The 14,607-nt window shown below is 41.4% G+C and overlaps 1 protein-coding gene across 2 annotated transcripts in view; it reads left to right on the top strand.

Annotated features, from left to right (window-relative positions):
- rps6ka1 (ribosomal protein S6 kinase a, polypeptide 1) overlaps positions 1-14,607 on the top strand; it is a 55,441-nt gene that overhangs the window by 4,760 nt on the left and 36,074 nt on the right. Inside the window, exons 1-2 of one of the 2 annotated variants that reach the window (XM_084915521.1) lie at positions 1,497-2,219; positions 10,795-10,839. In XM_084915521.1, coding sequence (XP_084771647.1) covers positions 2,157-2,219; positions 10,795-10,839 — 108 coding nt within the window. In that variant the 5' untranslated portion in view covers positions 1,497-2,156. Of the gene's footprint in view, positions 1-1,496; positions 2,220-10,794; positions 10,840-14,607 lie in introns of those variants that run through there. The other variant, XM_084915522.1, reaches the window with a different exon arrangement.

Genomic DNA, 14,607 nt, shown 5'->3' with positions numbered 1-14,607 from the left:
TGGAGAGAGAGAAAGAGGAGAGAGTGACACTTGCCCAGCACATAATGGTCAAGGAATAATGAGGAGAGGGAGGATGAGAGATGATGAAAAGAAAAGGATGGTCTGTCGTATGGCTTCACTGACAAACACCATTACGAGGTGCCATGAGCTTTCTCTTAGCAGCTCTTTTTACCACGGGAGACAAATCAATGGGTTAATGCAATCTCTGGGTGAGCTGTGACTTTCTATATTGCATACAATGTCAGCATGATGCATAATACTCCACTTAGGAAGGGCGATGTCACCCTTTGGTCACTCCTTGATGGTATGAATTTGTTACACGATAAATAGGCTACACATAAACACTGCGATATTTGAAGGGAAAAGGAAAGTCAGCATATTCCCCCCCCCCCTTCAAACCCCTGTGTGTGGTTTTTGTTGTTATATAGTATGAATATTAATAGAAAACTGCAGTAACCCTTGAGACATTAATTAGTGTGGCAGTTTTTCTTGAGTAAACAGAAGAGGTGCTGCCAACAGGTTAGAAACAAAGTGCGGCTACACAAGAGAAGAAGTGCTTCCTTCTCTAGTTCATTTCTTTTGTGTTTAACATCTTACAGCGCTCAGATAAACAGACTACATCAATGCAGCAGTAGAATTTTAGACCTAGATAACGTCGCCACTGAAAGAAAGGTGCCAAATTGTGAGCAATTTTCCATTCCACTTAATTTTTTATTTGTGTTTCTGTGAATGCATTGCCTTCCCCATCTTGGTTTGGATCAAAAGTTTATCAGATCCACAACACAAGGCGTTTTTTTATGCCCTCCAGTTGCCAATAGTAACCAAAGCTGGCCAAGAGCAAAATCCACTTAGCAGTGAATGAAGCGGAGAAGTGTTGAGGGTGGAGGGCTGTATTATATCGCTGAAGATTACAAGGACCTTCACAAGAGCTGTTGTCAATGAAGAGAATGCTGCATCAGAGTAATGGCCGGAAAGAATAAAACACCACCGGTCACGACCTTTGATTCTAGTCTCTTCTGCTCCCTTCTCTTGAATTCTTTACATCATTGTGTAACCACAAATGTTATGTAATGTTTGGGTGCATGTCATTTTTAGACCCAGATGAAGTGATGATGCAGGTCCAAAAGCCAGTGTGCACTAAATGTAATTTCATTGAATTAAAAATTTGAGAGGCCTGGCTGAGGAAAGCAGTGCCATTCTGGGTAGGAGAACTCTATTGGACTCTGCACTGGCAAGTCCATCTGTGATCAGTATATTGTGCAATCCAATATTCCTCCAATGCTTTTAGCTGATGGTGATTTAAAGGTTCCCCTTTGAAAGGCCAAGGATCTTTACTCCTCTGATGCACCTGCTGCACCACATCATCAAAGAAAGGAGGCCGTTCCATCGGCAGCAGGCTCCCGGTACGCATTACGTAGTTGCAGATCCACTCTCTACCAGATGATGGCGCGATCAGACTTGGGCGGAACAAGCACAGAAGGGGGATGGATAAAATCCTGCCGGAGCCTGCCAATAACAGCTCGAGTTGCATCCCCGCTCGTACTACAGAGCCACACTGAGGTCTCTGCGCGTATCGCATAGCGTTGGGAAGCTGGCGGACAGAGAGAAGTCTTGCCGTTCTGACTGGATGAATTCACGAGCGCACAGGAAGACGTAAATAAAGATCCGATACGGCGTCGATTGCAAGGACAGCCCGGGCTCCGGCTAATTCCTTTAGGTGGCATTAGACTCTCGCACAGCCTCATTAAAGGAGCTTGGATCAGTGTTGCTCTCTGCGCTCTTCTCTCCCGCTTGTCAAACCAAAATCCCGAGCAAGCCAACGCGCTTACCTGAAAGGACACGCTTGCTTTGGGTGTGTGTTTGTGCTGTTTCCAACAGGATAACCACTTTCAACAAATACGCACGAGTTACCCATCGTCGCCGAAGTCAAATCACGGGGATTACGTTTGTTTGCAAAGCTCTTGACTGCAGAGACCGTATGTGTGTCCCCCTCCGCTGTGTAGAGAGCAAAGTGCTGATAAATCTCCTGTGACTGGACTCGGGACCTGAGTGAGGAGCTTCTCGGAACTGCACTTGACAGGAGCGGTTGGGACGAACCAGGACTGACCAAAATTCGCACTTGAGCAGCTGAGGGGGAAACTGAAAATCCAGCGAAAATGCCTCTTGCACAAATCGCGGAGCCATGGCCCACAATGGAACTAGTGCAGCTAGAAACGGAGGTAAAGTGAGGTGACAGTGTTGGCACTGGGTGCATGGCTTGGGCGGATTTTTTGTGCGTTTTTGCGCATTTTGTTTTCAGATTAAAATAGCCAACATTTGCGTGTGCTTTTTCACGAACAACCCCACATCCACTGTGTTCACCAGTCACCACTTTCTATAAAAAGTGATTGAGAGTAAAGTTACTTGAAACGACTGAATATGCGCCTTTTAGAAGCGACACGGCTTGTTGTATAAATGATAATCTATCAATCTACACAATAAAACGTGTATTTGTAATTGGGGTAACACAAGTTTTGCAATCAGACTGACTTGTCCATTCAAAAATCTTCACTGATATTCAGGTTTTTGGGAGGGGTAAAAGAACCAATCCAAAGCTTTGCCGGGCTCCCTTAACCAATAGAAAAATGCTTCATTATTATCAGTTCATTTTAGAGCTTTGGATTGAATTGAGCTTAAAGACCCCCCAGTTTAATTCACCTTCTAGTCAGTCACTGAAGCTCACGATCAACTCAATTGCAAAGCTCAACTCCACAGGGTAGACCAGTTTGTCGTGTCGTGTAAAGGCTCATCTCCACACTCTCTCACTGTTATCACCTCTATAGTGGCTTCTATAGATCGCTGTTTGCGGTATATAGGGTAATCACAGTGGGAGAAGCTGTAGCCTGATTATGGTGGGTGATAGATTTCAAGTCTAAGTTTGACTCTTATAATTTAATGCTAATGAGTTGCAGGTTAAACTGTAAACATTTGTCCGGCATAGTGCACAGAAACAACCTGCTTACACGAGGGAGGATGCCTGCTAGATTTGAATGCTATCTGGTGTCCATCTGTAAGCCCTAGGGAGGTGCACACAATATAAAATAAGCTATAAAAAAGTGCACGGTACACACCCAAGATGCATGTAAAGCAATATAATCAAAAATGCATGCATATCAGTGTTCAGCATGCTTTGCAATATTTTTTTCCGCGTATTTCACTTCAGGACTTATAGAATTAGGGAAACAGTGAGAGAGATTTGTAGCCACAGTGTTGCCCACCCTCCTGTAATTGTGTTGTTGCATTATTATTAATGAGCACTTCAGGTGCTGCTTGCAAGCTACCACATTTATGGTTATGAAGGAAAAAAAAATCAGACCGCAATTTAGTCTAGTCTCTCTAGTTTGCTGTGTTTTAAAATAAAACCCGGCTTGTAGTAATAATACTGACAGTAGGCGCTGTCTGGTTGTATGGATTTGCTCTTTTTAATTACCCCTGCAATTAAGTGGGTAAAGTGAGCATGTGATACTCCTGTTTCAGGTGCCTGATCTCTACAATGAATAGCTTTGTGCACACTACTGTAAGTCTCCTCAATCAGCTTTGCGAGATCTGTCATTTAGAAATGAAGCTCATTTTTCTACCTCTCAGTCTGCGTAATCATTCTGATGTGATAGCAGTGGGAATTTAACTTGGTTAGAGAAAATGTGAAATTGTCTAAATTTGCTCTATGAACCTAACTGTAACTCAAGAAATATCCCAGACAGCTTAACAAGTCTTCACAAATTAGACCCCTGCAGTTAATATGAAGATTTGGAAATTGAAACATCTCCCCCTACAGATTCAGTTACGGCAGTTACTGTTGGAGAAGAGAAATACGAGTCTAAGAGTATAATGAATGGAAAGAAAAGTCTTTGGTTAACATTCAAACAGAGTCATCTTGACATCATTTGTTCACGCAGGCTCCACTATTGACAGTATTCTGCAGCATGTGAGTTGGCTGAGTAGCATATCACAGCTGAACAGATGGTGGTGCAGAGCCTGTGAAGAGTGCTAAGTTTAACGCTGTGAAAATGCCCTGCCTTTGGAACGTGTAATAGTTACAACTCTGTGAATCAAATCTGTGCAATTCCTGGTTTATATGTATATCTATATTTTGGTGTTTTTTTTATTGTGTTTCAGCGTTGGTTACTGAAATCCAAGATCTGTAATTGGTTAGATCAGACAAACACTGCCAGTCAGGATGGGATCTCTGCCATTTATCTCCACCAACCTACCAACCAGCTGCACGCTTTGGTTTCAAATAGCTTTGGGATCAGATTGATTGAGCAGAAAGCTTGAGTTTTAGACAGGAGGCCGTGCCAGTGAACATGCGAGTCATATGGGCAGATGGAACAGACAGAGATACGCACTTTTGGATGATTTAGAAAAAAAAGAAAAGGGAAAAAAAACCCACACAGAGAATGATGTGCTCTGATACACCAACTGATGGGAAGTCTGTTTTCCCCTCGTCACTCATAATGAAAGTACTTGTGTTTGGAGCTCATCACCGTGCCGTGAATGGAAATCGGTTAAATTCGCTTTTGTGCTTTATTCTGCGACAAAGCAAGCAAGAGAGAAACGTGTGAAGTGAGCGATTTGGGGAAAAAAGTGTTTGATTGAGACCTTTTATGCCATATCTGTTGTGAATGAACTTCAGTGATTCATCCCTGATAAAGGCACTTTAACAAATATGCTCATGCTGTCCCAGCTGAGTCACTAGCACCTGCATGAGCTCCTGTCACTACTACGTTGAGGCAGGTCCACCAAAAGTTCTGATTGTGGATTTCAAATAGAGGAAAAACTGCGCCGATCCAAATGAGTAAATTCCTCCACTCATATTCAACATATTTTCCACATCGACCTTCTGTTTTGTTTAATTTTTAAGTTCACAAGATTTCCCTTTCGCTTCTGTGTCTGCTCAGGTTTAAAAGCTCATAAGTGCGATGAGATGGTGGCAGAAAGCTGTCATGTACAAGCTGGCCAGGTTGGGTTAGAATGTATTTCAGTCCAGATCTGGGCCCACATCTGTTGGCTTAAAATTAAAATGTAAACATGCGTGTTTATTTATGAGAACTTCTCAAGCCGTGGCTTACAGAGCAGGATTCCACAAGCTTATGTGGCAAAGGAGGTTAAAATAAGTAAGATTGATAGATGGAATGTGTGCTGTTTCCCAGCAAGGTGTGGTCAGCAGTGTGCTGTCAGGTTCTTGAGAGTTCATTTCACATTCATGCTTTGCGTGTGTGTGTGTGTGTGTGTGTGTGTGTGTGTGTGTGTGTGTGTGTGTGTGTGTGTGTTCGCACTGGCGGGCTTAGCTGCAGCTAATCTGGGTGTGATCTGTGGAACACCTGAGCACCTGGGAGTGGAGGAAGGCATGTGATAACATAACCCTCAGCTTGATAGGTTCAAAGAAAGATTGAGTTCTAATACCCTTTTTGGTTTTTAGAGGTAAATATTAATCTAAAGTCACTAAAGCCTGAAGTGTACATTGCACAGCCTCAGCCATACCTGTAGGCAGTAGTGCTACTCTCTATCCTTTTAAGGTTGCCGACTTCTGAAAGGAACTACTTGGCACACAGTAAAAAGGAGAAACACCTATTATCCTTTTTCTGGAACTAACTAGAAGCTGTCAATATTCACTGATGAGATTACGAGAAATTCTTTCAGATAGTATTACAGGCATAGAGAATAAGTGGTTATTGTATTTCTTAGTTGCCTAGTTACAGGGCCGTACTGCTCACACTGTAAAACGTGGACTTATCTGTCAAACTCACACAGACCACCAGTGCTCTGAGATTTTTTTAATTTGCCTAATCATACAGAGTCCTGTGAGAAAAATGTGAATTTCTGCTGTCTGGCTCAGACTTGCTTAACACATTGGTCTTTAAATCTGTTTACAGCATGCTTGTGGTCTGAAAATCTCTCCCATTGCACATTTTTTTTTTTTTTTTTTGCTTCTGTGTTCGTATTTAAACAGCTTTGAGCATATTTATATGCCCTTTTTTGTGTGCCTGTGCTCTCACTAAGGAAACCCACTGGGGGGGAAAAGCACCATTAATTGGGCCACTTGGATCAGCCATGCAGTGCTAATGAGGTTGAAATGTGTTGAGCAGCAACGTCAGAAAGACTATGTGAACCGCAGACACAAACTTGCACAGTTACATTCATACAAATAGAATCCCCAATCGTGGTACAAACAAAGCTAGCCACACCGACATAGGGAATACCAGAGGGTATAGTAAGGCGGGGAGAGTTCCTTCAAAGTAGCCTGAGGTGTCTATTACACCAACAGACTCTGCACTTCCTCAAGATTTCCTTTATCATTCCTTAAACACATCTGGGCCTAACTTTTGACCGTACTTCGCCATTAAATTGCTTCCATTTTTTTCAGTTTTCTACCCTATCCCCTCACATTACGGCTATTAAAATCTTTATGAGTGGTGCAGTATGGCTAAATTAAATCTCCCCCCCTTGATCATGATTAAAGTCCAACTTGTAAAAATGCCTGGAGGTGTACAGAGCTGTACTATCCCTGCAATTTAGAAGTACTACTGGAATAAAACTCAAAGCAGAAAATGAGCCATCTCATTCGGTCGGCAGGCACATCCAGTCTTACAGAACGGGAGCGAATGTGTTCTGAGGTATTACAGCGACAGTAAACTAAATCCACAGTCTGCGTGCTTTCTGTCAGAGGGCCTTTTTTTTTTCCTTTCAGCAAACGAGAGTAGCAAAGCTGTTCTGCTGTCGCTGCCTGTGCCTATATCTTAAAATCAAGCTGTATTAATCAGCACACACAAGAAATTTCCCCTACTGCACTCAGCGTTTCTATACAGGAACAGCCAGAGCAGATAAGTAAAAGTACAACAAAGCTGTAAGTGGTGTACTTTACAGTTAAGTGTGTAAGGAATAATTGTCTGTTTTGTCACCTTTTACAATTTCTTTCTCTATTTCCTCTTATTTAATAAATAAGTAAAATAAATATTTAATGTACATGGGTATATTATTGAGCAGGTATATTTATTTAGCCTTTATTTAATGTCTCATTTACAAGAGAGACCTGATTCAGACAAACATTAAATTATAGCAATAAAAAATAAATAAAATTGTTTAATGCATGTATACATATATGCTGTTTAAGTCTACAGTTAACAAAACAATGTATTTAAACAGTATTGGGCAAAAGTCCTGAGTCACCCCTAATTTTTTCATATTTTTCCAGGATACTTGTAAATATGTGTAACCATACATGGAAATACAGCATATACAGGGAGTGCAGAATTATTAGGCAAGTTGTATTTTTGAGGAATAATTTTATTATTGAACAACAACCATGTTCTCAATGAACCCAAAAAACTCATTAATATCAAAGCTGAATGTTTTTGGAAGTAGTTTTTAGTTTGTTTTTAGTTTTAGCTATTTTAGGGGGATATCTGTGTGTGCAGGTGACTATTACTGTGCATAATTATTAGGCAACTTAACAAAAAACAAATATATACCCATTTCAATTATTTATTTTTACCAGTGAAACCAATATAACATCTCCACATTCACAAATATACGTTTCTGACATTCAAAAACAAAACAAAAACAAATCAGCGACCAATATAGCCACCTTTCTTTGCAAGGACACTCAAAAGCCTGCCATCCATGGATTCTGTCAGTGTTTTGATCTGTTCACCATCAACATTGCGTGCAGCAGCAACCACAGCCTCCCAGACACTGTTCAGAGAGGTGTACTGTTTTCCCTCCTTGTAAATCTCACATTTGATGATGGACCACAGGTTCTCAATGGGGTTCAGATCAGGTGAACAAGGGGGCCATGTCATTAGTTTTTCTTCTTTTATACCCTTTCTTGCCAGCCACGCTGTGGAGTACTTGGACGCGTGTGATGGAGCATTGTCCTGCATGAAAATCACGTTTTTCTTGAAGGATGCAGACTTCTTCCTGTACCACTGCTTGAAGAAGGTGTCTTCCAGAAACTGGCAGTAGGACTGGGAGTTGAGCTTGACTCCATCCTCAACCCGAAAAGGCCCCACAAGCTCATCTTTGATGATACCAGCCCAAACCAGTACTCCACCTCCACCTTGCTGGCGTCTGAGTCGGACTGGAGCTCTCTGCCCTTTACCAATCCAGCCACGGGCCCATCCATCTGGCCCATCAAGACTCACTCTCATTTCATCAGTCCATAAACCCTTAGAAAAATCAGTCTTGAGATATTTCTTGGCCCAGTCTTGACGTTTCAGCTTGTGTGTCTTGTTCAGTGGTGGTCGTCTTTCAGCCTTTCTTACCTTGGCCATGTCTCTGAGTATTGCACACCTTGTGCTTTTGGGCACTCCAGTGATGTTGCAGCTCTGAAATATGGCCAACTGGTGGCAAGTGGCATGTTGGCAGCTGCACGCTTGACTTTTCTCAGTTCATGGGCAGTTATTTTGCACCTTGGTTTTTCCACATGCTTCTTGCGACCCTGTTGACTATTTTGAATGAAACGCTTGATTGTTCGATGATCACGCTTCAGAAGCTTTGCAATTTTGAGACTGCTGCATCCCTCTGCAAGATATCTCACTATTTTTGACTTTTCTGAGCCTGTCAAGTCCTTCTTTTGACCCATTTTGCCAAAGGAAAGGACGTTGCCTAATAATTATGCACACCTGATATAGGGTGTTGATGTCATTAGACCACACCCCTTCTCATTACAGAGATGCACATCACCTAATATGCTTAATTGGAAGTAGGCTTTCGAGCCTATACAGCTTGGAGTAAGACAACATGCATGAAGAGGATGATGTGGACAAAATACTCATTTGCCTAATAATTCTGCACTCCCTGTATAAGACATAAGCAGTTTGCACAATTCTAATAAACTTGAGAGTAAATCTTTGTTATGACTGCCTTCATTCTTCAACGCAGCCTGAACTTTCTTAGACAAGCTTTCTGGTAACTTCTTTAAGTTGTCTTTGTGAATAGTTCTCCAGGCTTCTTAAAGGATATATCAACACTGTCCTTTGGATGTTGGCTCTCTTTTCTTCTGTTGCCTGTAAAGATGATCCCATACTGCCTCAATAATGTTGAGGTCTGGGCTCTGGGGAGGCCAATCCATGACTGATCTCCAGGTATGCTGTAACTGCATTGGCACTGTGTTTGAGATCATGGTCACGTTAAAAAAGAAAGTCGTTCATCAAGCAATCACATGCTTTCCAGCTGGTATTTCATGGTGGATCAAAATCTTTTGGGACTTTTCTGTGTTCATAATTACATTTTGGTCTATAAACCAGCTCTGCATTGGATAATGAGTCTAATGATCATCAGAGTAAGCACCTATAGAAAGAAACTCCCAGGGTTGTTCATTTCAATACAATTTACGTCCTTTCTGTTTATTGCTTGTCATTGTGTTGACTCCCTGTTGTGTTTTCTGCAGTCTGAGGGAAGAGGAAGACTGCATCAAGGAAGTGAACAGTCTTATTGTGAAATGGGAAAAACAAAGCATAAAACGGAAATGGGGTGGGGAGGTTTTTTTTAAGTCCTCACTCATGTGTTTCCTTAATCACTGAAAGCATTCAGTTATAAGGGATCTCAAAGTAGAGTTTAAAGTACACAGGCCCTGAGCATGAAGGGTGGATCTGATGAAAGAGTAGGATCATGCAAGAAACTGAGGTCAGGTTATTTGAACCTAGCCGTGCAGTGTCACATTAAACAGAACTTAACAGAACTTGCCTTTGAGATAGAACTCTCTTCTAATGCAAAATGCAGAAGCTAGGAGACACATTTTCTGACGAGACAGCCTCTGATGAACATTAGTAATGCCGGAGTGCACCGTTAATCGCTTATGCCATTAAAATGAAGTTTGTGCCTATTGTGGGTTTTAAACTATATCAAAACAGTTTTAAATAATAACCAATTTCATACGGGGTCTTTCATTTTTGCTAAATTGCACTGACTTCTTCTGTCTCGTTAAAAATTAAAGAATGCAAAAAAATAATATGGACATATTTGTGTAGATATCACCATAATGTCAAGATGTTATGAGTCGTAACTTTGCATATTAATGCAGTTCAGTTATTAAGCTTGCATACAGTTGCAACAAATTCTAGACTGGTGTTGTGCACCTCAGGCCTGGATACCTGAGATAAAGATGAAAGAGTTTAAACACACTATTCTGTGTTTTGAAGAGGTGTTTGAACCTCATGCAAGCTCTTATTAAATGTCTAAATGCTCTTAGCCAGCTAGACAGTCGGTCTTTGTCTGCCTGGCCTCTCTGACCAATGATCCTGATTTGGACTGACATCATCGCAGCCCCTGCTATGTAAAAATTACATCACTCTCCTCTTGTTATCGTTCTGCTGTGGCTTTTTCTGTTTCTCTCTTTTTCTTCTTCTCTTTTTTTTATATATATATCTTTGTTTGCAGTGGAATGAGATCCACATCTAATCAACTAATCTGTCTGAAATCCCACCATATGTTCAAAGTTAGTCACTCACTTCTTCTGCGGGAACAGCATGTTGATTTTCACAATAGCTACCATTGAATCATTGTTTTACAAATACCAATGATTACCCTTTTCAGTGAGACTTACCTACTGAGGATATGCAATTGTGTGTTGGCCTTAGATTATTAGGTTTGCTAGTGAAGGAGCAAAGTGCTGGATACAGTGGACTGCTGCCGCCCACACAGTCTTGCAAATATCGCCGTGCCTCGCTTCTTCCTCCTTTAGACCCATCCAGACACATGTGATATATGCACTTAACATCCACACTGACCGACTTTTTCATCTGCTTGTCTTGACAGAATGGACAGAGCACTACAGAGGATGGAGTCACAACTGCTGTCAAGGTAGGTGGCGTTTCTGGAACAATGACACGCACTCGCACAAACATGCACAAATGTGACTCAATATTCATGCAGCCTAACGTCCAATAAATTACAGCGAGAACTTGGACGCAAGTCTTGTTTTGAATTCTTGGCCTTTGCGCGCGCTCTTCTGTGAAGACGAGCAGCAGAAGGCGAAATTCCATCAAAGGGCAAATTTTTGTGCGAATCTTCATTTTGAACCGTTTCCATCTCTGTAGCAAAAAAGAAAGCCGTGGCGCTCTATCACGTGTCAGGCGTTTGCAAGTGTGTGACTGTGCGTCGATTTATTCATTTAGCAGTCGCACTGACAGCCCTGAGAGGGTATTAGCTGGCTCAAGTTTGATGTGTTGAATATTCCCTGAGTGAGGCTGATTGAGCAGCAGTCTGGCTAATGGGTATAGTGATGAGTCTGGTTGACTAGAATAGAAAGGTCATGTAGTGTTACACATAGTGCACGTCCTGATCTGGCCCGCTTACATGCCAACATGTCATACAGGGACAAACGCACATCAGCTCGCACTTACAGAAACTCGGTGAAAAACCACTGCGTCAGCCCTTTGTGCCTCCTGGTTGGCCTCTGCCCCGTATTGTCCGGCTCTGAAATATGATCCCGCTTCCCCTTGCACTCTTACTGTTCAGTCATGTAGCAGAGGACAAGGAAATGTTTGTTCTTGCGTAGCTAGCCTCTTCTTTTATGGCCTCACTCTCAAGGGGAAGAGCCTCTAAAGAGCGTGTCGTCTTTTCTTTCAGTGCAATGCCACAATGTGCTGTGACCGTGGACGAGCTGAATAAGAAAGGTTTTCGCTTTAGGAGTCCATGCACATATGCCACACTGGGCAAGGCAATTAACGTTTGAGGACAAGAATTTAAAAGAACAAAGGCTTATTCTTTTATCTATGAATTTTACTGCTACGTGAACAAGGATTGGGGATTTTTTTTTTGTGTGTGTGTGTGTGTGTTTACGAATACAATAAAATGGCAAATCTATGCAAGTTTACCCCCCAAAAAATCATCTTTGTGCTCGAACCACTCTGTTCTGCTCCTGTGAACTACATGAGGACAGATTTGTCAAACCCTTTTTCTTTAAACAAATGATTTTTCATTTTATCGCCAACTTCCTTTAAATAATTAACTTGGAAATGATCATGCACACTGTGGATATTATCTTTGTACCTCACTGAACTTGTAATAATAGCAACCCAGATACCAAAAATGAAACCAGATTTGTCATGTCATAGCACATCTGGCCACATGAAGTCATTATTGGAAATTGTACCAATCCAGCATATTAGATTACTACATTCCTAATCATATAATGTCAATATGAGTCTCCAAAAAGTGGCTGATATTCAATTATGAATCAGTCCTGGTAAGCACTGTGATAATTTACATTACATGTTTTGCTAATTAACCGATGCATTCCAGTAATCTGATCAATTATGTAATCTCTTTAAATAGGCTGCTGGATTTTTCTCTCCTCTGACTCTGCAGCAGTGCTATCTTCCACACCATGATAGATGATCATGGGTTTTTGGTAATATGCTGAGAATAATGGACCACTATATTAGGAACTCAATCTGCTCTCGCTCTTACCTAGGATGCCCAGCCGATACCTATTCATCTCCTTGATGCCTAGAGCTGTCTTTAATGCTTCAGACATGGTTACACGTCTCATTCTCCTAGTGATATAGTGAATTTGGGTCCTTGTCGAGCTCCTGTTTGCCTTAGATAAGTGTTCATCTAAAGCTGGCGTAGTGATCTCGTAGCGCCTTCTGGATCTCTGGTTATTGTTAGTGTTCTCATTGTAGTTTTTCTAACTTGGTGGAGTATTTAGGAGATGGGTTTGTTAGCCCCATGTAGCGTTGGGCAGTATAGACTCAAAATTAGATCACGATATCTCATGATGTAGGAAAAAAACAACTTCTGAATGCAGCAGTATTTGCAAGTGTAAGGACGTAAAATACATTTTCCATCTTTTTCTCTAATGAGCTACTGTCAGCTGTCAGTGGTGACATACTACTTAATTAAAATGTTAATCTATTGGAACAAGGGGCCAGCAATAGTGACACAAGTGGAGTCAAATGTGAGTACAAACGTATTTTAATTAAAAGTATAAACTGCTTAACACTAGAGTTCAACAATGACTAAAATAACTTGACCTTGTAGCTCGACAGGAACCTTAACAATGTTGTCCGATAATAAAAAAAAAAAAAAAAAAAAAAAAAAAAAAAAAAAAAAAAGAGAAATTTTTTTTTTTTTTTCACCTAATTTAATATTTTCTTTATCTTGGGCTTTGGGACTTGAACTTTTTGTATCCACACAAGTAATTTCCATCCATGTTTGCTCTTACTGTCATATGGAGTGCAACCAGCTGGTGCAGCTAGCGATGCCTGGCTGAGTCATTTGTGTACATTTAGGTCACACATCACAAGCTGCTAGTATCTCCTCCTTCGTAGCCTGGTTGTACTTGACGGTTTTAGTTTTTTATCATTATTATTTTTCTTTTGAAACAAATGTATTTTTTTCCCCACGTTAGGTTTGTATTTCCTAGTGAACTCTGCTTTCTTGGAGCTTGCTGAAGTAGCTCTTTAAGTATCATCATCAGAGGCACTCTTGCTCTCAGACATGCCTGGGCTTGTCTTACTGTTATGTGTACTTGAGAATTGGTATATAGCGTTAGTATAGCAATGATATCGCTGTTTGCCTGCTGTGGTTGACCCTACCAGGGCTTAAATCTCCACCAGTACGGTTTCCAGAATTCAAACACTTTCCTCAAGCCTACCCACCATAACATGGTAGCAGCACATGGCCAGGAACTAAAGATGAAGAGGCTAAAATGGCTTGGCTGTGTTTTATGGATTCAGAGAATTTCAAATGCTGTCTTGAGATGGGCCAGTGTTGGAAAGTGAAAGAGGGGCAGGCCGAAGACCATCTGGTGAAGGATATAGATGGCAGAGTTGGAGGAGATTGGATTTTCAAGAGGTGAAGCAAGTGCTCAAGCCCAAAACAGTTTCAAGTGGACAAAAAATATTGCAGCCATATGCCCCACCAGGGAAAGCATGATCTACTCTAGCATATTAGCAAGACTTGGAAAGCTTTTCCAGTTTCATGAATGATAGGATTGGGAAAATATTAGGAATGCTGTTTTATGTGATCATTTAGGTGATCGTTTGACTAAAGGTTTTATTGCAGTCAAATAAGCTAAACATGTAATTAGTATGTAAATAATGAATCACACCGTGAAATGCTAGATGCTGGTGGGGTTGAAGGTAGACCTCATACCCAGACTGTCGTAGCACCGCGCAGGCAGAGCAGTTGTAACCAGGCGCTACAGCGATCAATACTGAGCTGCTCTTTTAATGCTGGGAATCTGATAATGGCGGCTGTTATCTACTCTAGCCATGGGAGTTACCTGCCTCCAGCAGACCTAATAGAGGAATGGATGGTGTGAGAGAGGCAGGGTTTAGAGGCAACAACTGAGAAAGAGAGAGCACAGTGTTGGGAAAGAGAGCACCTGTCCTTGTCGTTCAATGATGTTAAAACCTAGAACAGGCTTTAAACAATAACGTGATGGTCCTCAGCATTAAGCCGTGAGTGTTTGGGTCTGGGGGTGGTGAGCTCAACTGAGTTCTCTCTCTAATGAGCGATCTGATCTCTCCTTTGTCTCGTTGTGTAAAAGCTGAGCGACATATGATTCTTGCCTAGTAGAGCTTCCCAAGCTATTTTTGGACCCATTAAACTGATAGTAAT

This window comes from Perissodus microlepis, chromosome 19 (assembly GCF_051167445.1).
Source record: "Perissodus microlepis isolate ML-2025 ecotype Zambia chromosome 19, ASM5116744v1, whole genome shotgun sequence".
Taxonomy (NCBI): domain Eukaryota; kingdom Metazoa; phylum Chordata; class Actinopteri; order Cichliformes; family Cichlidae; genus Perissodus; species Perissodus microlepis.
The sequence above is the reverse complement of the archived record's forward strand: the minus strand, read 5'-3'. Positions and strand labels throughout refer to the sequence as shown.